Source organism: Amblyomma americanum, chromosome 7 (assembly GCF_052857255.1).
Source record: "Amblyomma americanum isolate KBUSLIRL-KWMA chromosome 7, ASM5285725v1, whole genome shotgun sequence".
Taxonomy (NCBI): Eukaryota; Metazoa; Arthropoda; class Arachnida; order Ixodida; family Ixodidae; genus Amblyomma; species Amblyomma americanum.
In genome coordinates this window covers 38119494-38142624 of record NC_135503.1, presented here as the reverse complement: position 1 = coordinate 38142624, position 23131 = coordinate 38119494, and the positions used below count along the sequence as shown (strand labels likewise).

Below are 23131 nucleotides of genomic sequence, written 5' to 3'. Positions count from 1 at the left end.
AGGTTCAGTTTACTTGAAGAGCCTTACCTTTGTCATACAACATATTTCACACCTTATAGGTGTATGGTGGCTTCAATCCAGCATTTTGTCATACTTCATGAGAAACCTAATATCGCAGTCAAATGAGACATGACCAGACAATAACTTTCGGTTTCTGCTCAGATCAGGTTGATGGCTGGTGGTACTAGTTGCTAGCCATTACAATCAGAAGGATCGGAAACCATGAGGGCAAGAAGCAAGAATTAATTAGTGTGTTCATTGGCTCTGTCCACTTTCATGAACTTTCATGAATTGGCTACTCTGTCCACTTTCATGAATCTGTCCACTTTCATGAATTGGCTGCTTTCAGCAGTGGCATAATCAGGTGAAGTTCTAGAAAATGTCATGCTAGGCAAAACAGGCTGCAAACAGCCAATTTTCAAATGGTGAATGTTACCATGGGAAGTTCTCCAATTATTCGTCACTCCTTCGAGGGTGGCCTTGATGACAGAGCTGGACGAGTTTTGTAGGGAGTCCCACATGCATCTGTACAAACCTTAGATGTGTTTATGTATCCTGCCATACGGGTACCACATGTGCCTTTGAGAGGCAGTTCTTTTTTTTTTTCAAAGGCGCTCAGCGCTTACTTGGCATATAAGTGCTGTGCCTTTTCTGCAAAGGGCTTTGGAAGTGAAGGCAGCCATCCGAGATTTTAAAGGCTAAAAAAGGTTTGTCCTTTCAGAAGCTGCAGTCGCAGTGCCGTGCAATTTGAAAAACTAAACAAACAAAAAATAACCTTAGCAGATGACAGTGTTTGAAAACATCTTATAAATGTAAGATCGTTTGTCTACTTTTACTTTTTGGATGAGCATTCGTATTTTCTGCTCCGATCTTAAAAGTGCACTAAAAAGGAATCTGAACTCGTCTTTTTACCGCAGGAACTCTATCTACACCTTCCGGGCATTCTTAGAAACTTCGAATTATTGTCCTGTGCAGCCGATTGCCCTAATTAAATCGGATTAAACATCCCAGCTCCCGCCTTTTTTTGAACTGACTGCGGTAGGTAGGCGGAATCAACCAACGCGTGGAGTGCCTTTTAGCCAGTCCAGTGGCGGCTTCGCTTTTGCTTTTATTTTTTTTAAAGTTTCTGTGAATAAACAGTTTCAGTTACAGACAGTATAGCCGCAAATTAGGCCCACGGAAATAAAAATACACGTGAACTCTTTGATTTATGCATCACTCCGCCGATGGCAGAGCGGCAAGCCACCGCGTGACTGGCTGACGCGTTGGTTGACTGCGCCTACCTACCGCGTTCAGTTAAAAAAAAAAAAAGGCGGGAGCCGGGTCGTTTAGTCTGATTTAATTAGGAGAATCGGCCACACAGGACAATAATTCAAAGTTTCTAAGAATGCCCGGAACGTGTAGAGCTCCCGCGGTAAAAAGACGAGTTCAGACTCCTCTTTAGTGCACCTTTAAGATAGATAGTAAAGGTGTAGCAGCAACAGTGTATGTGCATGGTGCCCGGGATGACAAACAACAAACAAAATCTTCCGCTGCTACTGACGGTTCTCACTTGCCGCTCGCACAGGTGTCACTCGCAGTAGTAAGGTGAAACAAATTTCTAAGCTTAAAGGATGAATAAAATTCACCAGTTCAATTTTGAAACTTTCACCTCTGGCCAGTTTAGTGTAGTGAGTTGTGTTGAAAGTTCAGTGGTTCTTTTCCTTTGAGCTGAGCCATGTAGCTGTGTTGTGCTCCTTTCAGGTTTTGGTGCTTTGGTGAAACAGGATGCCTTTTCTGGAAAGGCCTTGGGGGGTGGGGGGTGGGGGGGGTGGCTGCCATATGGTCGGGTATTAGATAGATGTGTGAAGAAATTTATTGTATGTCTTTAGTAGGATTTTTTTTTTCATATGTCCTCATGGAAGTTGCCGCCTAAACTTATCAGTTCAAGCTTGACAGTGTGCCTCACTGCCTGCTATGCAGCGACAGCTAGGTGCCACCCCTGGATTTACTTGGTTGGCAAACATTGCCAAAAGCCTGTTGACAGCCTACTACTTGTGGCTGATGACTGCCTTGTGCTCTGGAAACCCACACTTGCTGATCATGTTGTACTTCATTTAGGGAGCCCTCAGTGGTCAAGGTAGACAAGGTACAGCTACTGGAGGCTGCTCGCAAGAACATGCAGGCCATGCTGCAACGTGGAGTTGTCGCCAAGGGACTCCCTGTGGCTGCAGCTGCAGCTGTGAATGCCACTGTTAAGGTGAGTCAAGAATTTTTTTCAGCCCAAGGCTTGCCTTAATACCAGGGTATAATACAAAGCTTCCTTTATTCTCTTTTTTTATATTTTTGTCTTATACAGTAGAATTTTGGTGATACGAATCTCACAGTGTCATGAAAAATTTCGTATCATCCGAAATTTTGTATCATCCAAATGAACAAAAATTGTATGCAGAAGCATAGAAGATGCATTCACACAGATCTGCCTACGGCTGATGGGATTATTCATGGCCGTGTGGCCACAGATTGCTACTCGCGGTGTGTATTGCGCGACTGGTGATTGGATGTCGGCGATATGCGGGCAGCACTTAGTGCTCGAGAGTACGGTTGCAGCTCTTGCGTTTGTATCATCCCGTAGTGGCACAGGAGAGAGTTCGGAACATCCGGAATTCCGCCATTTGTGCACAATGTGTTCCGGCCAGGGAATTTCACGAATTCGCATCACCGCAAAATCTATATCAACCGTGTTTGTATCACCGAGAATGCAGTGTATAAAAATAGACGTCATGTTAAGTCCAAAGACGACTGCAAGGATTTTATGACAACTTCTCAACGGCGGCGGATAATTTTTTATGTTTTGTTGCAGGTGGTAGCAGCAGCAGTGGCTGCCGCTGCTGCTGATCCCAGGTCGTCATTGGCTGCCAAGCTGGATGTGACAGCGACGCCACCCAGTGAGGCACCTGTCCTACCCCTGGCCATGTCAGGAGATGGTACAGGTCCAGCCGTCACCCTTGGCATAACAGAGGAGCCACCAAAAGTCAAAAAGTCTCTGGCTGCACTCACTGGTGAGTGATTGTGCCATCGGACATCCTGAAGATTGAGGGGTGCGCATGCAAGCATTTCACACACCTAATAATTAAATGAGCAGCAGAGGCAATAACTGCTGCCAATGTTCAATTGTCTCTTGAGTGTTGTTTCCTTGACATAGGCGCTTTTTGGATGTGGGACCAAAAGGAAACCGACACTGCATTTGTGACACTTTAGTGAATAGTGTAGGGCACTTTTAGTTATGCGATGCAAAAATTATTTGCAAAATTTTCCCTGATGTTCCTCCCACCAAGCTGATCTTTTATGCTGACACCGATGTTGCTGAGCAATTGACTAGCTCAAGGAAAGACCGCTGTGCACGCGAAGATAGAAAATACTTACCTGGCTTTAAACTGAACTTGGTGTATGTCAGTTGAAAAGAATTGCAGTTGGCCTCCTAAAGTGACTATGTTGCCCTCAATAATGTTGCACCACAAAATTTTCTACTGTGCATTCAAAAGCCATGCAAATTATGCAGCGGCATATTTGTTATTAACATTGTCGGCATATCTTCTGCCTTTCATACCACGTCTTGGTGGGCACAGTGTTTGCCAACACAGTTCCGGTTTCCTGGGTGCATTCAAAAGGACCTTGCCAAAGGGCTTCACAGACACTGCTTCTCGTTTGCAATATCCTATCTCTGGGAATTGCCCGGCCCCAAAGTGTTCAGTGACCAGGCTCCGACGGATTCAGTAGTCTGGTCTGCAGTTGTGTACAAAGCACGTTCTACCCATTGTCGTGTTTTCTGCTTCTGGGCCTGACTGGACTTTGAGATGTGCCACAGCAACAACCGACATATCACAGCCATCAGGCACATAGGCCGTGACGACCCTAGGTCAGCCTGCACCACCACCTGAGCTTGTGCAACTAGCACCATGGCTGGTATCAAACCGCAGTGCAAAATGCTAGTTCTAGCAAACCTTGGTCGTGCACAGTGCCCACCACAACTTAGAAGCAGAGAAGCTAATGTTCACACCTTGTGGTGCAATCTGGCCTCACAAAACATAAACACAACTTGAAACGCCACCGAAAGTTGGACATGCCGCTTAGCTGCGTCCAGCATTCCAACACTGTGGTTGGCCCACGACCCGCATCGCCCCTGTGCTACTGGAGTCTGCACAGGTACTAGAGCGCAAACATTATCTGTGCACAGTCTACACTGTGGCAGGCGGTCAGTGTTAGTACCTAAATGTGGTCCGTGGTCCAAATTAACACTGAACCTATTCTGCTGACAGTCCTGTTGTTTGCTTGGCGCACTGTAAAAGTAGCTGGAAATCCGTGTGTCAGTGCATGTACAAACCAGTGTCACCAAACGTGGTGGTAAAAAATGGCTTCGTTAACATCAAAAATGCTGCAGAGCTGCTCCATTTGACCAAAGCCTATGGAAACACTATTTGTTACTCAAATGACGGAAGCCAGCAGTCACTGAAACCAAGGAGCATAGGGGATGTGTTTGTAGTTTTTATCAACAGGAGAATAATAAAAGCAGAAGTAAAAACAGCCACATTCCGCCGGTGGGATCCGAACCCACGACCTCCGAATTTCACGTCCGGTGCTCTGCCAACTGAGCTATGGCGACGGCTTTCAAATGTTCTGCTTTCGGGGGTATTAATTTATTAATCTTCCATTGATAAAAACTACACAAAAAAAAAAGATATCCCCTATGCGCCGTGGTTTCGGTTACTGTTGGCTTCCGTCATTTATGTCATAACGGGCACCTCTTTCCATACCCTTGTCTTCTGAATATTTGTTACTTAGTAATATTTGGCTTTTAGTGAAATGAGATCCGGTTGTATGCAAGTGATTGTGATGAGAGTATGCATTTTGCGAGCAGATAAGTTATAACAAATCCATTAGGAAACGGTATTGAGCTTGTCTGTGCAAGCACCACTTGAATGACATTAAAACTTAGTTGTGTTGTGTTTTATGGTGCGCGACCGAATGAAGCTTTCATGTGCCCGTTAAAACTTAAGGCATTGGGCACTTGATGCATTTTCTGTATGTGTACGGTGCAGATCCAAGGCTTGGAGCTAAGAGTGTCCCTCTCCCTCATCCCTCCCCCCTTTTCGCCCCTGCACGTAATTTGTTTTCCTTTTTTTTTTCTTTCTGGCAGAGATCTGCAAGGCCATCTCGGATGAAGAGAAGCGCGAGTACGCTGGCGAAGTCGAACCCAAGACGGCCGAGGAAGTGGCCGAAGAGTTTCAACAGACCCACCACCACCCTTTCAAACTGAAGGACCCTCCGCCCCCGATTAGATTTAACATTCCTGTAAGTACCTACTACGCCGACGAAAACAATTCCATTCGGGCGATCACCTATCACTGACCAGTCGCTGCACATTGAGAGACAGCAAAAACACTCATCTGCTAGGACAGGGCAAGGGGAAAAAAAAAGACTCAGAGTGTTTTTTTTTTCTTTTCTAAAAAGACTTCTGGGTCATTTTCTTTCTTTTTTTTTATTTTTCTGCTCCGCGCATACACCGTCATTGTGACTGATCCTCCCTGAGCGCGAGGTGCCACGTCTTGGACTAGTGAGGACTCTATACAGTCATCACTTGGAAACAATTAAAAAAGGTGTTTCAAGGGCGTTGAAATCTGTCTGTCGCCCACCTCCTTGTCTGCTGCCTTTGGTGTGTGACACTACAGAAGTCATTTTTGAGTGGATGTGCAGTGTGGTGTGTCTGCTCGGTGTTGGCTTTCTTTTTATATTTTTTATTTGCTGTTGAACTTGAAAACATCGCATGCTTACATTTTTGCATTGTTGTCTCGTGACACACATACGTGATTGATATACGTTTCGGTGTGCTGCATGTGGGAGCTAGAGAGTAGCGGAGACACTGAGAAATCTGCAGTACATTGCTGAGCAGCATGTCAAGTTCCTGCTTGTGGAGGTGTAACCACATTGATATGTAGTCCTGAAAAGGCTATGCTTTTGTTGTGCACGTTGATCATTCTGTAGATCCTGCCGAAATTTATCTCTGGTGCATTGAAGCATCTGGTTGCAGAGTGAACTAATTGCTGCAAAACATTACAGTCGACTTGTATTCATATGACGCATCTAAGATGAAGTTCAAAGGATACATTCAATAACTGCCAGCAAGTTGAAATTTGCCTTCAGTATCTTCTACTATATCTTGAAATACCTTGCTCGAGGAGCATGGACTGGACAAATGGTTCAGCGTTACTGGTGCATGTGTGAAGAACCGTTTTGAGTTGCAGCTCTTGGACATCTTCGCAAAGGGGCTGCACTCACATGTATTCCTCAGTTGACTTGCCAGCTTGTGCAACGAACTATGTGCTTTGCCACAGTCCTTGCAGTTTTGAACATATAATTTGTTTTACCACCTTAGCATAACTAGCAGTGCATGTTGCCTAATTATTGGCAATTTTCTGAAGTTTGAAAGATCAGGTGTTTTTTCCTCCACATAAAAGCGCAGGCACCGCCTTTCGAGCAATCAAGAAAAAAAATAAAATATGAATTGACCGATGTTGAAAAAATGGCAGCCGACTGTACCAATAAAAAAAAAATGAGTAAGGTTCTGCGTTTTCACAATAAAGATTGGAAAATAGTATCTGAGGCCATTGTGCACGAGTTTTATGACTACTCTAACAATGCACTCCAAGTTTCATGTGTGCACGCTCTAGTTTTCACCAGCTTTCATCACCGAGCCGCACTTTTCTGAAAGCTTTGGCATGATCTGAATTTGCATGCTCAGCATTGGGGCCTGCTGAGGGCTGGCTCATGCGATGTTTTACTTGGGAAGATACGTGCGCACCCTGGCTTCACACATGTATTGTATATTACATGCTTGTAAGCCTGGATACGGTCACCTGTGGCCTACTTTTATTTGGTTGGTTGGAAACTTTTTTTGCGTACAGTAAGTTTGCACGGGCATTTCGGAGAAGCTCCACTTGTGTGGTGTAGGAAAACTGACAGTGTAGAAAAAGAATTGGTTATGTGCTACACCATGAACTTCTATAAAGTTGCGTAATAGAACTCTGCATTACAGAATTTGTTTGATGTGGCTTCTTATATACACACGCAGACATACAAAACTGCTCCGTACTAGTGTATCCGTACTAGTTTATCGTCTACTGGGTATGTTGTTGGAAGTGCACAGTTTGGTATCCGGTTTGATACCGGTGGGAAACCGATGGCAGTGCTGTCTGGCCTGCTGCCACACACGCCTTGGCTTGGCTCGACTTGCAGTGCGAAGTTACTTTTGTTTTCTACATTTAGAATAGCTTGGCATTCTTGATGTGACTGTGCTCGTGTTATTTTTGCAAGTATGCTTGTCACTTTGCTGAAGCTCTTTTTGTCGACAGAAGTAACATGCTTCATTGTACTTCAGATGTCTTGACATGGCAGAGGCACTTTTAGAAGTTTCTCTGTTGTTCTATGTCTGAGCATTCACGTGTGACATCATCATTCATGGCCTATCGTTTGTCTACGTTAATTTCTTCCTACGAGCTTCTGGTTCTTTGAAGCACACTTTTTCTTTTTTTAATTGTCTTGTGACACATTACTGCTGCTTGCAGCAAGGAATTACCAGTCCTTTTTGTTCTTCCTGTAACATGGCACAACTCATGTTATGGTTTTTGTTGTTGGCCATTGGTAGAAAACTGTAAAGAACTTTTGCCTTTATCATTTTCTTGGTTACATGTAACTTTGTACAACCTAGAGTGACCAGTGGCTTACTTTTGCTACAGAACGTGCTACAGTTCTCTGTTCATTCTGCACACAATGAAATGTGCTAGGCAGCTGCTGGCTTTTTATTTTTAGCTAAGTTCTGATTGTACAGCTCTTACGGAACTTCAGCGCCTAGCTTCCAGATGAATTACTGCAACATTTTGTTTGTTTTCAGAAACCCTAAGTTTGTTCATATGGCTTGTGCTTTTTGCATTGATGTGATGTTTCGATCAAATATTCATGTTTGGTGTTTCATAAATTTGAGAGTTGTTTGGGCTGGTATTGTCAGTGTTACTTGAACATACTGTTGCACACTTGTGCCCTTTCATTCTGTCACATGTGGTTTACATGACGAGGTGAAAGTGGGGTTTTGCATGAAGAAATAAAAAGCCCAGAGGTCACCCACATATGTGTTAGTGGCTGGGAATATTTTTTTTCGCTATACTGTACCAAAGAAGTGCAAAATGCAATAGCATTTAAAGTGTCACTTGTTCACTAATTACTTTCAGACCTGGTTGTTTGTGCAGCTTATTTGAGCATGCTTCTTTGATGCCAAGTTCAGTGCTACAAGCACTAGCTCTAGCCAAAGAAAGCCACGCGGAATTTGGCGTCTTGCTGCATTCTGGGTGCTTTGCACTCAACAATACAGTGATTGACGTCAGGCGCAAACGTGTTGGTTATTCTTTAAGATATATTTGTTGCAGACATCTTGTTTGGGTTTGGCTAGAAAGGCAGCATGCCATCTGCCTACAATGCTGTTTTGTTGAAGATTCGTGACAAGTAACGAGAGAAAGACTATTGTAAGGGAGAGACTGCTGCGTGCAGCTTGGGCTATTATCGCTACCATGAATCAAGTTATAAAGCATGAGGGCTAGCTCATAGTGCTGCTTTATTAATATGTGTACATCATTACAGTAATTACCTTTACTGAGAGAGGAAATAAAGCTTAATGCTAGAAAAGGTGGAGAGGTTGGCCGGTGGAAACATCACCGTGGCCTGCTACTCCACTTTACCATATTTAAATAGCAGTAATGCGGTTCTGAGCTCTGCGGTTATTTAACCATTGCAATTAAAATTAAATTATGGCAGCGCCTCACTTTGTTTACAGGGTCTTCTATGTGGAGGAAAAGGTGTCAGTTTAATAGTCGTATGAATATGATCCCCATCAAAGTGTGCTTGAATCAGTGCTCTCAACTGTTACTTTGTTGCAAGATGTGCTGTTACGGCATGCCGCCTCATCCTTTCATATTTTTTCTTTCTGTATTACTTTCCAAGACTTCTGTCTCATCGTGGTTTACACCTTTCAGAAGCCGTCAGCAGCTGCCTCTGTTGAATGGTAACGCGCGTCATTTTTGCTTCCTGGCTCTTTTCTCTTTGCCCTGCTCTGTACCGGTTACGAGGTGTTTGTGCTTTACCCATCTCTACGTGTGTCTCAAAATAAATGTGTTCTGTGAACAACCTGATTTTGTGCCCTTCCTTGCATCTGTGCACGCGGGCTTCACAAACACACGCAAGAGACACTCTGTTCCCTTCTCCTCCTCATTGTCTCTGCTCCCCGCGTGGCCCCTTCCCTATTGCTGCCCGTCCTGCGGAAACCCCCTGTGCGCTTGGGGCTAAGCACGCGCTTTCCTCCACAGAATGCCACCAACCTCCCCGTGAAGACACTCGCCGAGAAGGTGGCCGATGCTGCTCACCTGCACAAACAGTTCCCTGTCTCAAGTGGCAGCCAGCACCGTGTGAAAGAGCTCGAGTGGGTGCCCGTGGAGAAGACAGAGCCGGCGGCCCCCGTGAAGGCCGCTCGGGCTGCCAAGAGTCACACTCACAGGGAGGAGGGAAGCACCTCCCCGCTAGCCCTCACGCCCCCTCCTGCTCCTGCCTCCACCCACATGCCCCCTTACCCAGACACTTTCACCCCGCTGCCCACTGTTGCTGCCGCTCCGCCTGTGTTTCAGGTGGAGGAGGTTCCGCTGCCTGTCTCGTCGGCCGTGATTTCATCGACGGTGATGGAGCCGCCTGACGCTGCGGTAGGGCTCCCTCTCTCGGCTCGCTCTGTGGCACTGTATGGGCGAGTGTGGTTGTCTCTTCAGCCGTCTTTGGGGTGTTTGTAGAGGGGAGGAGCCAGAGCTACTGTGCTTGGCTGCTTGATAAACATGGACTGACAGAGCTGCTGCTGCTGAGGCTGCATTGCCCTCGCAGTGTTGTGCTTTTGACGGAATTTCTGCATGGCAGAAATTTACTTGAGCTTTAGTTTGGAATTATTCCGATAGCAATAGTTTGGAAGGTGGTTATGCATTGATAGATGCACACCTGTTGACATATTGCAGCTAGAAAAAGGTTTGCTGGTTCCAGAATTGTTGCATGTCACTGCTGCTTAGTATTTCAGATAATTTAAAATACTTAGTACACGTGTGGCGTGGTTTATGTTATGTTTTCACTGTAAGTATGCAGAAAATGGCAATGTGCATTTGCTGCGCATTGAAGGTAAGGTTTTCTGTCGCAGCAGGAGAGGAGATTGGGAGCAAACAAGTTTTGTCTGTTATTTAACCTTGCATTCGTGTGTGCTGTTTCAACAACCTTATGTGGTCTGAACACACCAGGAAGTGTTCCTGCACAATTGCAAGGCAATGTTGAGGAGCACTAAATGATATTCTTCATGATAGTTGAGTGGGGCTTTCGTTGTCGAGCATTAGTGATACATGCAAACTATCTCTACTAGCAATACCACAGCTAAACCTTTAGGGTTAACTTTCATATTTGGCATGACGAAACGGAAAAAGAGGACAGGAAGTTGGTGGATACCTTTGTGATGGTAAGTGAGAAAGATTGAGCTAAAGCAAACTGCTGCTGGCGAGCTGCTTTCAAAGGCGGAAAAGCTTGGGACACTTGTTAAATCCATGTCTTCAGAAATGAGATACGCATGTGATTGGCAAAGCAAACAGAAAAAAAACTGCACAAGATTTGTTCGGCAAAAATTGATTTTGAAGTAAACTTTGGTACCAGCAAAAGCTTTTTAGCTGGAGCTGGTATGTTGCACTCTCTCCATTTTGCACATTTCAGGGTGGCGCATGCAGCCAACTGGTGCTCAATGGCACGTGCATTTTGTGTGTGTGTGTGTGTGTGTGGTTGAGAACCCAATGAAAAAGTGTAAGGCGGGAGGGAGCAGTGTGTGCATGTGCCCCTCCTCTCCACACGCCAGGAGAGCCTCGACATTACGGCCATAATGAGCCGCCGTGTCGAAGCATTGAAGGCCCTCAGAGAGAACCCCATGGATTTGGAAGCGATGAAGGTTTACCACAGCTGTCACAAGGAGGTAGGTGCTTGCTTCGGAGTGTGCAGCTAGTAGCCCTTGCGGAGCATTTTCCAACTGCACGTTTGCAGGCACCCGCTATCAATGTGCTTGAGGACTTGTTTTGCTCGTGAACGATCGGGGCATGGCACAGTGTCATTTTTATTGCTTCCGTAACAGTTAAAGAATTGGCCAGGACAGCAGGTGACCGAGAGTTGCTGTAAGGTCAGGTTGCAGTTGCTATAGTTTGCTGCTATTTTTTTTTCTTTTTAAGAATTGATTCTTGGTTCCGATTGGAAGTGCTCAGATTTTCTACATGCAACTTGTTAGGTGAAATTGGCAATCAAGTGGCTGTGAAGCAGCAGCCTTGATGTCTAATAGAAATTCGTTATTATGTTGGTGGCAGTGAGGAGCTACCGTTGCGAGACCAACAATGTAGAACCTAGTCTTATTTCTTGAAATTTTGTTGCACACTTAAAAGCACTGCACATCTTTCTTTACACTCAAAATTGTGAATAAATTGTGATCACAATTGCACTTGGTTATTGGAACAGTTGAGGTGATGTCTAATAGAAATTCGTTATTATGTTGGTGGCAGTGAGGAGCTACCGTTGCGAGACCAACAATGTAGAACCTAGTCTTATTTCTTGAAATTTTGTTGCACACTTAAAAGCACTGCACATCTTTCTTTACACTCAAAATTGTGAATAAGTTGTGATCACAATTGCACTTGGTTATTGGAACAGTTGAGGCAGTAAACAATCTAGGATGTAGTTAAGCATGCAATGGTCTGAGCACAGTAGGCAAGCCTTATGTGAGCCATTCATGTAAACTCAAGCCTGAGCATTGTGCAGCACTGTCTAAGTCATCGTTGCTTCCTTTCAGCGAGCAGATTATGGCCAATTTTGAAACTTGGTGCTTGTTTAGGTATCACAGCAAACATTCACCTTCAAGTTATTTTCTTTGAGGTGTGTGCTGTGGGCGGAACTGCAATACGAACTGTATTTTCCTGGTTGGGATCTGCAGGTCACTTTTTTTTCATTAGCTGTTCAAGGCAAGTTTAATGAAATGACATTGCTTCAATTCACGTTTCCGATTAATTGAGATTAGGTTTGTAGCTGCCCGATATGAACCAGAGAGCAAAAATTTTCACTATTGTGGCTGCTAGAATATCTTGAGTAACAAAAAAAAAGGGAGGCAGGACCTTTTCAATGGTGCGTAGTTGGTCTTTCTGTCACGTACCAGGAAACTGGGTGGCGTCTACAACTTGGAAAATGCTCCTGTAAGGGTCTTTTATGTGTTGCAAACTTCTGCAATGCATCAGTGCTAAGTGTGTGTGTTGTGTGAACAGTTTCAGGCCTGGATAGCATCAAAGCAAGAGCCAGGACAGTATACGGGCTCGATAGACTTCAAGCCGCTTACTCCAGACGAGCTGTCTGGGCCAAATCAAGCTTGGGTTAAAAAAGTATGTATCAATACGTATAAAGCTACTTGTGTCAAATGCTTATCATAGGCACACTGTATTTCTCATCAGTCCAGTTTCGGTTCTGTCGGGGAATGGCACTGTTTTAGCTTTAAGCTTGGACAGTGCTCTAAGGTGATTAGCATAGTCAATGAATCGGAGTGCTCAACACAAGGCCTACAGGCTTCTCCATTAAAGGATGTATCTTAATGCTGCACTGGTTCATAACGGAGTGGCCTAATTGGTGCTAGTGGTATATGTCTGCCTGTTATCAGTCGGGACAGTCAGTGGCAAGTTGTAACATCATCAACATGGAGTTTAGCACAGATTAGTGGTGTGATGCACTACCCAAAGATGATGAGCATTTGTAAAAGTAACATCTTTAACAGCGTTATCATTAAAGGCGAGTTTTCTTGGCACAGAGCAGTGGTGTGAAACACTACCTGAAGATGAGTTTTTGTCACACTCTTGATTAAATGAGTAACGGCATGCTTCAGGCTGCGTATTACCCTGCCTAGATGATTGGTAGGGGTGCTTTAGGCTTTATATTGCCCTGCCCAGATGGTTGGTATAGATGTTCAGAGTTCTTTTGTGCCTTTTCACGGTGTGTTCACCTGCATCCCTATGCTGGCAACCTTAAAAATTTTCCCCTGCTTGAACCATTGGCTTACATGCAGCCATGTCCACGGAAATGCACTTTGCCATTTTTTTTACTTATTTCCTGGCAGAGGCAAAAATCAGATGATGTCATATCAAACATTGCAGCGTATTGCACGAGTGAAAATTCAGAAAAATAAATTACTTTAGGTATATGCATTCTGCCATAAAAAGTAGTTATTTTCTGTTGTTGAGCAAGTTGGGCAGGCAGTGAGGTTCAGCAAAATGTAATTTTGGCTTGAGGTTTTTGTGTAGATATGTCGGCAACTCGCAAGGGGGAATTTTTCAAGGCTGTCAAGATATGAGCTGCTACAAGTCTTGTTGCACTGTATGTGGAGACAGCCTTGTCAAAATTGTTAGCAAACACCTATGTAGGTTATACTATTGCCAAGGGCCCAGATGAATCTGTCAGCCATTTTTTCCATTGTATGTATGTTGCGCAATAATAAAACATTACTGAAGATGCGGTATCCAGGTATATTTTCATCTATTCCCATTTTAACACTGCTGGGAACCTGCTTTTCGAGCTACTGTCATAACAGCGCCATCTTCTCTATCAATGCCTAGGACCAATTTATGAAGGCTGCACCTGTGTGTGAAGGGATAGGCATGCACCTGTTGCGCAAAATGGGTTGGACACCCGGGGAAGGCTTGGGCAAGAACAAGGAGGGTGCCTTGGAACCTCTGCTTCCCAGCATCAAGACTGATAAGAAAGGTACGAAGAACACGGCCACTTTAAAGCAAGCTATAAGACTTGGAAGACACCTCCTCGCACTGCACTTTATTTGTTACTGACATAGATATGTTGAGAAACCATGGCTATGACGGCTGGGATTGTACAGACAGAAATAGAAGGGAGTTGAAATTTTATGTGATTTGCGTGGCACACATAAATGAGTTAGCTCTGTGAGTTTATGCCATGCTGTTGCAGTGCGATTACAGTGCCTTTCATTCTGACAAAATATTGCTAATGACATTCAAGCTCGTCAGTTAGTGTTGGTTAGAAATTCTGTGTTGTCTACACGTGTGAACAGGAATGTGCAATAGTGCCATGTGAGCTGGCTGTCAGGCACCTAGTTCTGTCAAAAGCCAACGTGGCTACAACTATGTGAAAAAGGAGTGTTTGAAACAAATATGTTTAAAGTTTTAGCACCGACAGCTGAGAAGACATTCAAAACTGTAGCTGTTGTAGCCATCAACACAGTTCCATCTACAAAGAAAGGAAGTTGAACCATACACAGCGATTGGATTTATGCATTCTTTTCCATTTTCAGAAATATTGCCTACTGCATCATCTAGTATCAGTTCTTTGCATATTTTTCGATGTGCTTTGGCCATCAGCATGCAGTCATTTTGAAGAAGGCCATTGAGTCATGCAGCCTTCAGATCCGTGTGGCATTTTCTATTTTCAGAATATGTAGTGGGTTGCCTAGTATAAGAGTTACTTATGAATCTCTGATTTGAGTTCCATCTTTTGTGGCCAATTTTTGAAAGCTAGTAAGTGTAGGCATTGCCTATGAACATTGTTTTAAGGTGTCAGAAGATAACTTTCAAACAACCTTTTGTAGCAGACATGACTATAGGTGGTGCAATATTTTGTAGCTCTTAACTTGTGGAGGAGGTGATGTATAGAATTTTATATGTGCGAGCTGTAGCTGGTTTCCTGACTGGTATGATTAAAGAGCTCTTTGTCAGTATACCACCAGTAGTTGTGCTTGAAAACATACCTTTGCACCTTACTGATTTAATCCTCACTTGATGTCTCGCTGACTTGAACCATAGTTTATTTTAGTATGTTGTTCTCGTGCATTTATTCTTCTCTTTCTTAAGTTGTAGGTTTTTACCACATTTACTTGCACATAAATTGCCAGTATGAGTACTCAGTACGTCTTAAACCGCTCTCATTTGCTTCCCTTCCACATTTTTTTCTTGTTTTTTGCATAATGTCCTGAACCCCTGTGTAGATTTGTTGTGTTTCCTTGGGGAGAGTGTGTGGCCAACAAGAAGCTTCACATCCTGTCTTGCTATAACTTGGTAGACGGAAAAGCTGTGGGGTTTTTTCATCCCATGTAAATGATAACTGAGTGCAGTTGACAGTAGTTCGGAACAAACATATTTTGTTCAAAAGCTTGACTTTGTGTGCGACAGTACTGCTATGCTTGATAACTTTTGATCGAGTTTTATTTTTTTAATTGTACTCAAACAAGTCTGCAATTTCACTCACATTCAGTACCACCTAGGTTTATGTGGCAATTCGAAAGTATGGCAGCCGCGTGTGCGAGCATGGTCAGACTAGCGCGTATCCAAACGATCCACTGAAAAAGCTGTCCTGCCTGAATCTGCATGATTCTGAATAGCAGTTGGCTTGCTTTTCTACGAATATTCCATACCGACCACAGCTGAAGAGAGCAGGCAAAAGTGGGTAGGGTGATACACAATGCCACACATTGGGTGCAGTAGCGTGGTTGATTGCCGAGACCTTGTAAGTTTGTTCGACCCACAGCCTCCATAGTTTTCAAAGTTATGGCAAAACGGAATGTAGCCCTGATCCTGTCCTTGCAGTTCAAGCGTGGGCAGGTTGTGCTATCTCATACCATAAAAGTGGCCTTGTCTTTCCCTCCCCACAGGTCTGGTGTCGGAGCTAGAGACAAAACGCCCTCCCCTGCCCGCGCACCACGATTTGGGAGGTACGAAACATAGCGAGCAGTGCTGCCATGCGACATGCGATTGGCATGTGTCGCAAGTGGTAACGGTGTTACTGCTGCGCTCTCTTTCTGGCTTGCTCACTTTGGCCTACAGGCAAGCACCCTGTGTCGGCCCTCACTGAGCTTTGCATCAAGTCGCGATGGGGCCCTCCAGAGTTCACTCTGGCTGAAGAAAGTGGACCTGACCACAAGAAAACCTTCTTGTTTAAGGCAAGTGCTACCTGCTTTTGTTCCGCCAGTCCGTCGTTGAAAGAAATGGTTTTTTTTTTTTTCAGTTTTGTCCGTCAATGAGGATGGGTCTGAGCAGTAAATGCTTTCGTGTAATTGGAACCATTCTAACCCTGCATTAACTCCACATACCACATGCATATGCTTCATTGAGATTAGTTGGGGTGGGGGGACACATTCACAATATGTATAATTCAAATGTATGTGATGTCAACATATTCTGACTATGATAGCACAAGAGCTATGTTTCAAACTGCTATGTTTAAATTTCAGTGATGAAATGACAATCTGCTTTTAATACTGCATGTTTTTTCTTCATGAGACATATGCGTCATCACTGAGCCATGCGAGTTCAGTGCGGATTTTTGCTGCAAGCATTTGTGCTGTTCCAAGCAGCTTAGCATTGTCCAGTGCACCTGGGCACTAGTAAGCTGCTCTGCCAGTAAAAATCCTTTGTCAAGAGACAGGTCATTACTTCTTGTGATGTTACTTCAGTGTGGCAGCAATGTGTGTGCTAGTTGATGAATTGAGTGCCTTGCCGATGACACAGCCGATCGCTTACTTCTGCTTGAGTGAGAGAATGCTGACTGCAGCGTCTTGTTTCAGGTCAAAGTGAATGGCAGAGAGTACCAGCCACGCGAGCCAAGTGCCAACAAGAAGCACGCGAGAGCACAGGCTGCCATGCTGTGCCTTCAGGAGACGGGTGTGATCGGCAGAGGTTACTCCCTGGGTGTTTCTGGGCAAATGGCAGCAGTGCTGACACATCAGGACATTGATCTCATGTACTAGATACCTTGCCAAACATATCTGTGAATCCAGATTTTGCCAAGTCTTGCTTCAAAGTAAATTAACGATTAGTGTGGCTGGTTCAGCAAAAGCTTGGATTGCTTGTGCTTGTGATTTTTGACCACTAAGCCTTGCACAACCGTGTGCAGCATGTGCAGGTAATGCTATGGATATAGTGATTTGTACAGAAAGCTGTGGCGATGTACTACATACTGCACTATGTTGCTAGTTTGTTGGCACACGAAGGGGCAGCACTAACACCGAATGCAAACGGCATGCCTTGAGTTCCCCCTTCCTTCGGCACACTCCTTCTGTTAGTAAATTTCTGAGCGAGACCTGCACCACTGGCGAGTCTACGTTGCCTAAAAATCAAGTGTTGCACAACTTTCGATGATGGGTACATAAAATGGCCTTCCCAGCCGAACCACCAGTAGTTTGTGTTCAGGCAGATGTTGTTTGTGCTGGTGAGCTTTGTTTTGTGCAGTGTTTAGTTATAGCACTTGCCTTTTCGTTGCATGTTTGATTACAGCAGCAGTCGGTATGCATTGCCTTGTTTCAGGTGGACTAATTTTTTACAGGCTACCTCTTGATGTTGTGTGTTGAACTGTCAGCACTCCTGTTCAGCTTACATTTTCTGTCATGTGTATCCCATAATGTTTTCTGGTGGGAACAGAACCAATATGTTTATGGTTGGCCAATTATATCCAATTGATGTGTGGCTGCGTATTATCATCATCATCATCATCAGCCTTGCTACACCCACTGCAGGGCAAAGGCCTCTCCCATGCCTCTCCCTGTCCTTTGCCAGCTGCATCCAACCTTTGCCTGCAAACTTCTTAATCTCATCCGCCCACCTAACCTTCAACCGCCCCCTGCTACGCTTACTTTCTCTTGGAATCCACTGTGTTACCATTAAAGGGACACTGAGGAGAACCCTATTAAATTTTTTTTGTTAGCAAAATTTGATAGTTCGGCATTTCATGGCTTTGTTGCTGCTTGTCCGGCAGCGAAAGATGCATTTATTTCAAAGAAATTTGGATTCGAAGTTGAAAAAGTTTTTCCCGCCGCTCTGATTCAAACTCGAGAACTCTTATGACGTCACAGGACAGAGTGACGTGAAACGTGACGTAAACGGAGACTCCGTGATTTCTGGCAGCTAGCGGTGTGGTCTAGCAGCTGCCGAAATGAAAGCTACCGCCGCCGCACGTTGAAGGCATCTATCGGGGGTCGCTACCGTCGCTCTGTTTACGTTTGCACCGGCGTCTTGCCAGCGTTGCGATGGATCCTGTTCCCGAACCCGACGACTTATTTCTCGCAAAATCTCCGGCCTGCATTTCAGCGACCTCAGCCCCACAGAGCGTTTGAGGGAGCATGGTTAGGTTAGGTGCCGGCGGGTCGTTTCCCCCCTTCCTCAGTGAGCAGCCGTTGCAAACTAAATATCATAACCCCAGTACGGGGAGTCGCGAGGCGCCAGGACAAGGTCGGCGCGTTGTGCCCATCGGAGGCTGGCCGGGGCTTTGGCGCCAACGGATTGGGATTCCTTGAACGGCGTGGTTGCACGGGGCAGCAGGCGGCGTCGAGCTCTCCCACGGTTGCAAGGGCCAAGTTATTTATTTATTTTATTGCCACAAAAAATGGAGAAGGTGCTCAAGGGAGGTCGCGTTTAAAGTGGGCGCCTTGAAACTAAAGCCGGCGCATGACGCTTCAAGGCTTCCGCTAGATCCAACGGGTCCACTGGATCGGGCTCTCTCGCCCACTTGCATGTACCTTCATATGTGTACCGTGAATGGATCAAATTAGCCGAGAGCTCGAAAAGAACAGCTCCGCCCAACTGCCGAAGTTATTGAACTACGTCACAACGTGCACCTCGCCGCGGAGCCGAATCAGTCTGGCCAGGCCGGCGGCGGCTGGCGCACTCGCCGCGAAATAGAGACATGCTCCAAGTCTCCCCGCCAGTGCGATCAGAGTGCGCCGAAGCCGCCGAAGAACGCGTCGGCGGTCAGGCGCAGTTGGAGTATAGAGGGTCTCGCTTTGGCCGACTAACGTCGCCGTGCAGCGCACGCGCACGTGTTACGCCGGAGCATAAACGCGCCTTAACAGAGCCTGCGCTTAACCGCTAACCAACGTATTCGTTGGCGACTATAGGAGCTACTGAAAATCCCCGCCCACTCACTGAATAAAAAAAAAAAACCCTGTGCCGAAGTTCGGAATTGAACCAGGGCCTTTGGCGCTTGGGGCAGAGACGCTACCACTCCACCACGACGGCTCAAGTAGCAATTGTCAATAAAGGCGCATCTAGTGAATGCACTATTCCGATGCAGAAATCTCCGCGCTTTCGCTACGTATATTCTGGCCTAACAGAGCTAGGCCATCAGCAATTTTTCTGAACTGTCTTGTACCTTGTCTCCCGTCCCTAATAAACGATTTCCGTTAAGTAGTTTGAAGTTGACTGGCACAGCCGGGAATGTTTCGCCGGGCGAGCGTGCGAAGACACAAGTGCTGCCTTGTACGATTACCGACCATCGTGCCATCATAGTTTTTCATCGACCGTGGCGATCATCTGACAAGCCTTAACAGGCTCCTTCAAAGGTTAACTAGCACTTGAAGCGGCACTTGGAGTTCCTCTGCTGTTCAGCGCTTGTAAATCGAGGCGCGTCAAAAACAAAACCATGGGGCACGCAAAGGTCATAGACGCAAAGCGCTTTAACAAATCGAAACTCTCCTGGCTGCCTGTGGTGCTGCCAAGCATCGGTTTTCTTTGCTTCCAACATTCAGGTTGCCTTTTGTCTGCCTTCTTTGTGTGATAAAATTGCACTATCGGTTTTAAAACAAAACTTACTTCAGTATTGAACCGCGCAATCTTGCTTTGTCAGCCTCAGAGATTCATGCAACATGTAGGAAGGAAAATTCCTCCAAGGTGGCGTCTCTTGTCCTACGACGTCACCACGCTTGTACTTGCGAGTTTGGCCTGTGGCGGCGATACCTTTATTTTGGTTCTTGCTATTTTCTACCTTGCAAGAGCTTTGTTTTCAGTAAAAGCGGCGTTTTTGTGATCAGGAGCTGGTATTCTATCGATACAAGCCAACTTCAATTTCTCGTCAGTGTCCCTTTAAGGACCAGCGGTTATCTTGCCTTTGCATTACGTGCCCTGCCCAAGCCTATTTCTTTCTCTTGATTTCGACTAAGATGTCATTAACCCGCATTTGTTTCCTCACCCACTCTGCCCGCTTCCGGTCTCTAAACGTTACACCTATCATTTTTCTTTCCATGACTCGCTGCATTGTCCTTAACTTAAGCTGAACTCTTTTCGTTAGCCTCCACGTTTCTGCCCCATAGGTGAGTACTGGTAAGATAAAGCTGTTGTACACTTTTCTGTTGAGGGAAATTGGTAAACTGCCACTCATGATCTGCGAGAACCTACCATATGCGCTCCACCCCATTCTTATCCTTCTAGTTATCTCTCTCTCATGATCTGGAACAGCTGTCGCTACCTGCCCTAAGTAGACGTATTCCTTCACAACTTCCAGGCTCTCGCTGCCAATTGTGAACTGTTGTCCCCGTGCTACACTGTTGAACATTACCTTGGTTTTCTGCATGTTAATTTTAGACCCATCGTTCTGCTCTGCCTGTCTAACTCATTGATCATGATTTGCAGTTCACCTCCTGAGTGACTCAGCAAGGCAATGTCATCAGCGAATCGCAGATTATTTAGGTATTCTCCATATATTCTTATTCCCAACTGTTCCCAATTTCCTGTAAACAGGCGGTGAATAGCATCGGCGAGATCGTGTCTCCTTGCCTGACGCCCTTCCTTATTGGAATTTTATTGCTGACTTTATGAAGGAGTATAGTAGCTGTGCAGTTGCTATATATATCTTCCAGTATTTTGACATAAGGCTCTTCTACCCCCTGATTAAGCAATGCCTGTATGACTGCTGAGGTTTCCACTGAATCAAATGCTTTCTCATAATCAGTGAAGGCTATATATAGGGGTTGGTTATATTCTGTGCATTTCTCTATCACCTGATTGATAGTGTGAATATGATCTATTGTGGAATATCCTTTACGAAAGCCTGCCTGCTCGTTTGGTTGATTAAAGTCTAAGGTTGCCCTGACTCTATTAGCGATTACCTTAGTAAATACTTTGTTGCCCTGACTCTATTAGCGATTACCTTAGTAAATACTTTGTAGGCAACAGATAGTAAGCTGATCGGCTGCAATTTTTCAAGTCCTTGCCGTCTCCCTTCTTATGAATTCTTATAATTTTTGCATTCTTCCAAGCTTCTGGTACAGTCGAGGTCATAAGGGATTGGGTATACAGGATGGCTAGTTTTTCTAGCACGATGTCCCCGCCATCCTTCAACAGATCTACTGTTACCTGATCTTCCCCAGCTGCTTTTCCCCTTTTCATTGCTCCTAAGGCTTTCTTTACTTCATCTTTCGTTACTGGCGGGATGACGCATTGCTGTGCACTGCTGTTTTTCTCATTAACGCTCTGATTACACTGGCTACTGTACAGGTCTGTGTAGAACTCTTCGGCTACGTTAACTATCTTATCCATATTGCTCATGACATTGCCCTGCTTGTCTCTTAATGCATACATCTGGTTTTTACCTATGCCTAGTTTCCTCTTCACTGCTTTTAGGCTACCTCCGTTCTTTAGAGCATGCTCGATTCTCTCCATATTAAACTTCCTTATGTCGGCTACCTTGCGCTTATTTATTAACTTTGATAGCTCTGTTAGTTCTATTCTGTCTGCAGGGTTAGACGCCCTCATGCTTTGGCGCTTCTTAATCAGATCTTTCGTAACCTGTGATAGCTTACCGGTATCCTGCCGAACTCTCCTACCGCCGACTTCTACTGCGCACTCTGTAATTATTGATGTCATATTATCGTTCATTGTATGAACATCAAGATCGTCTTCCACAGTTAAAGCCGAATATCTGTTTTGCAGCGCTATCCCAAACTCCCGTGCTTTCCCTCTTACGGCTAACTCGTTAATGGTCTTCTTCTTCACCAGCTTCTTTCGTTCCCTCTTCAAGTCTAAGCTAATTCGAGACCTTACCATTCTGTGGTCGCTGCGTATTATAAACACTGCAAACACGCGCAACTCGGAACCATCTGTGATAAGCGTTTTCTTCACCATTCTCATTGCACCTATTCCGAATCGAGCGGCCTTGATCTGCAGTTTCCACTTGGGCCTTAGTAAAGAAAAGGAAAACTCGTGATAACAAACCTAAGATTAAAATCTCTACACCATTGCGTTCACCAGACGAACTGTAGCCAATGTGTAATGACAAAGCGCAGCATAATGATCTACAGACTGTTTTAAGTATCCTTTCTTTTGGGGAGAATGGGTACATGCCTTTTTAGAAAAACTACTAACGCCATTTGTTTTTTGCACACGCGGCTATGTACTTTGACAATGTTAGCTCAGATTTTAGAATGTGTCCTGTTGTATTATGGCTGCTACCGTACAATTTGTAAAGTCACCTAATAGCAATGGCATTCAGTGTATGTGTAATTGTTGTGTCAAGAGCTATATATGTTATTTGTGTGTCTGTGGAGATAACTTATGTGTAGTCAGTGTGTAAAGGACATGGCTCATAAATGCCTATCATTGCAGTTGCTCAGCTGCCCACGCAGTCAGTTGTGTATTCCAGCTCTACAAGTCGTTCCATTATGCCACTTGTGGCTTCAAAGGTCTGTGTCTTCAGAGGCTGTGCAGTCTGATTGGTTTGTTCTGCAAATTCATGAAAACAGAAGTATGCTTCTCTTGTAAAGGATGTATATAGTTGTGTGTTTCACTGCCATGTATGTGGGTACAACATTGCATAATGTCAGTGCAATATGCTTCCTTTTACGTTAGATTTTTACGTTGTTAGTCCGGGAGTACTGCAGTACTGTTTAACCATGTATATGTGTAGCTCTCTGCTTTGAGACAAGCGATAGAAGGCTCATGTAGACTATCCACAGACAAAGGGCAGTTCTATTTTTAGTGCAATGGAATGACACATTTACTTAATTTATTTTTGTCAAGTAATTAAACAGAATGTCAAATGCAGTTGTTGCCTTGGCATTCAGGAAGTTTGTGTTAGCACTAGCACAATACCACAACCTTCAGTTTTGCTGGTTGTCTCTAGTCATTCACAATAAATACAATTTGAGGTTCAAAATTTTCTGTTGCTCAGATTTTTATGTTGCACTGTGGGTCATGTTCCTCACAAATGCACTGTTTCAGTTCAGAAGATGTGC

The 23131-nt window shown here is 44.8% G+C and overlaps 1 protein-coding gene across 3 annotated transcripts in view; it reads left to right on the top strand.

Annotated features, from left to right (window-relative positions):
• The window catches only part of LOC144098921 (uncharacterized), a 51734-nt gene that overhangs the window by 13648 nt on the left and 14955 nt on the right, over positions 1-23131 (top strand). The window contains exons 3-12 of one of the 3 annotated variants that reach the window (XM_077631877.1): positions 2101-2239; positions 2843-3041; positions 5177-5331; positions 9390-9776; positions 10949-11062; positions 12390-12503; positions 13725-13872; positions 15785-15844; positions 15957-16072; positions 16697-23052. In XM_077631877.1, coding sequence (XP_077488003.1) covers positions 2101-2239; positions 2843-3041; positions 5177-5331; positions 9390-9776; positions 10949-11062; positions 12390-12503; positions 13725-13872; positions 15785-15844; positions 15957-16072; positions 16697-16879 — 1615 coding nt within the window. In that variant the 3' untranslated portion in view covers positions 16880-23052. Of the gene's footprint in view, positions 1-2100; positions 2240-2842; positions 3042-5176; positions 5332-9389; positions 9777-10948; positions 11063-12389; positions 12504-13724; positions 13873-15784; positions 15845-15956; positions 16073-16696; positions 23053-23131 lie in introns of those variants that run through there. The other 2 variants (XM_077631878.1, XM_077631876.1) reach the window with 2 other exon arrangements.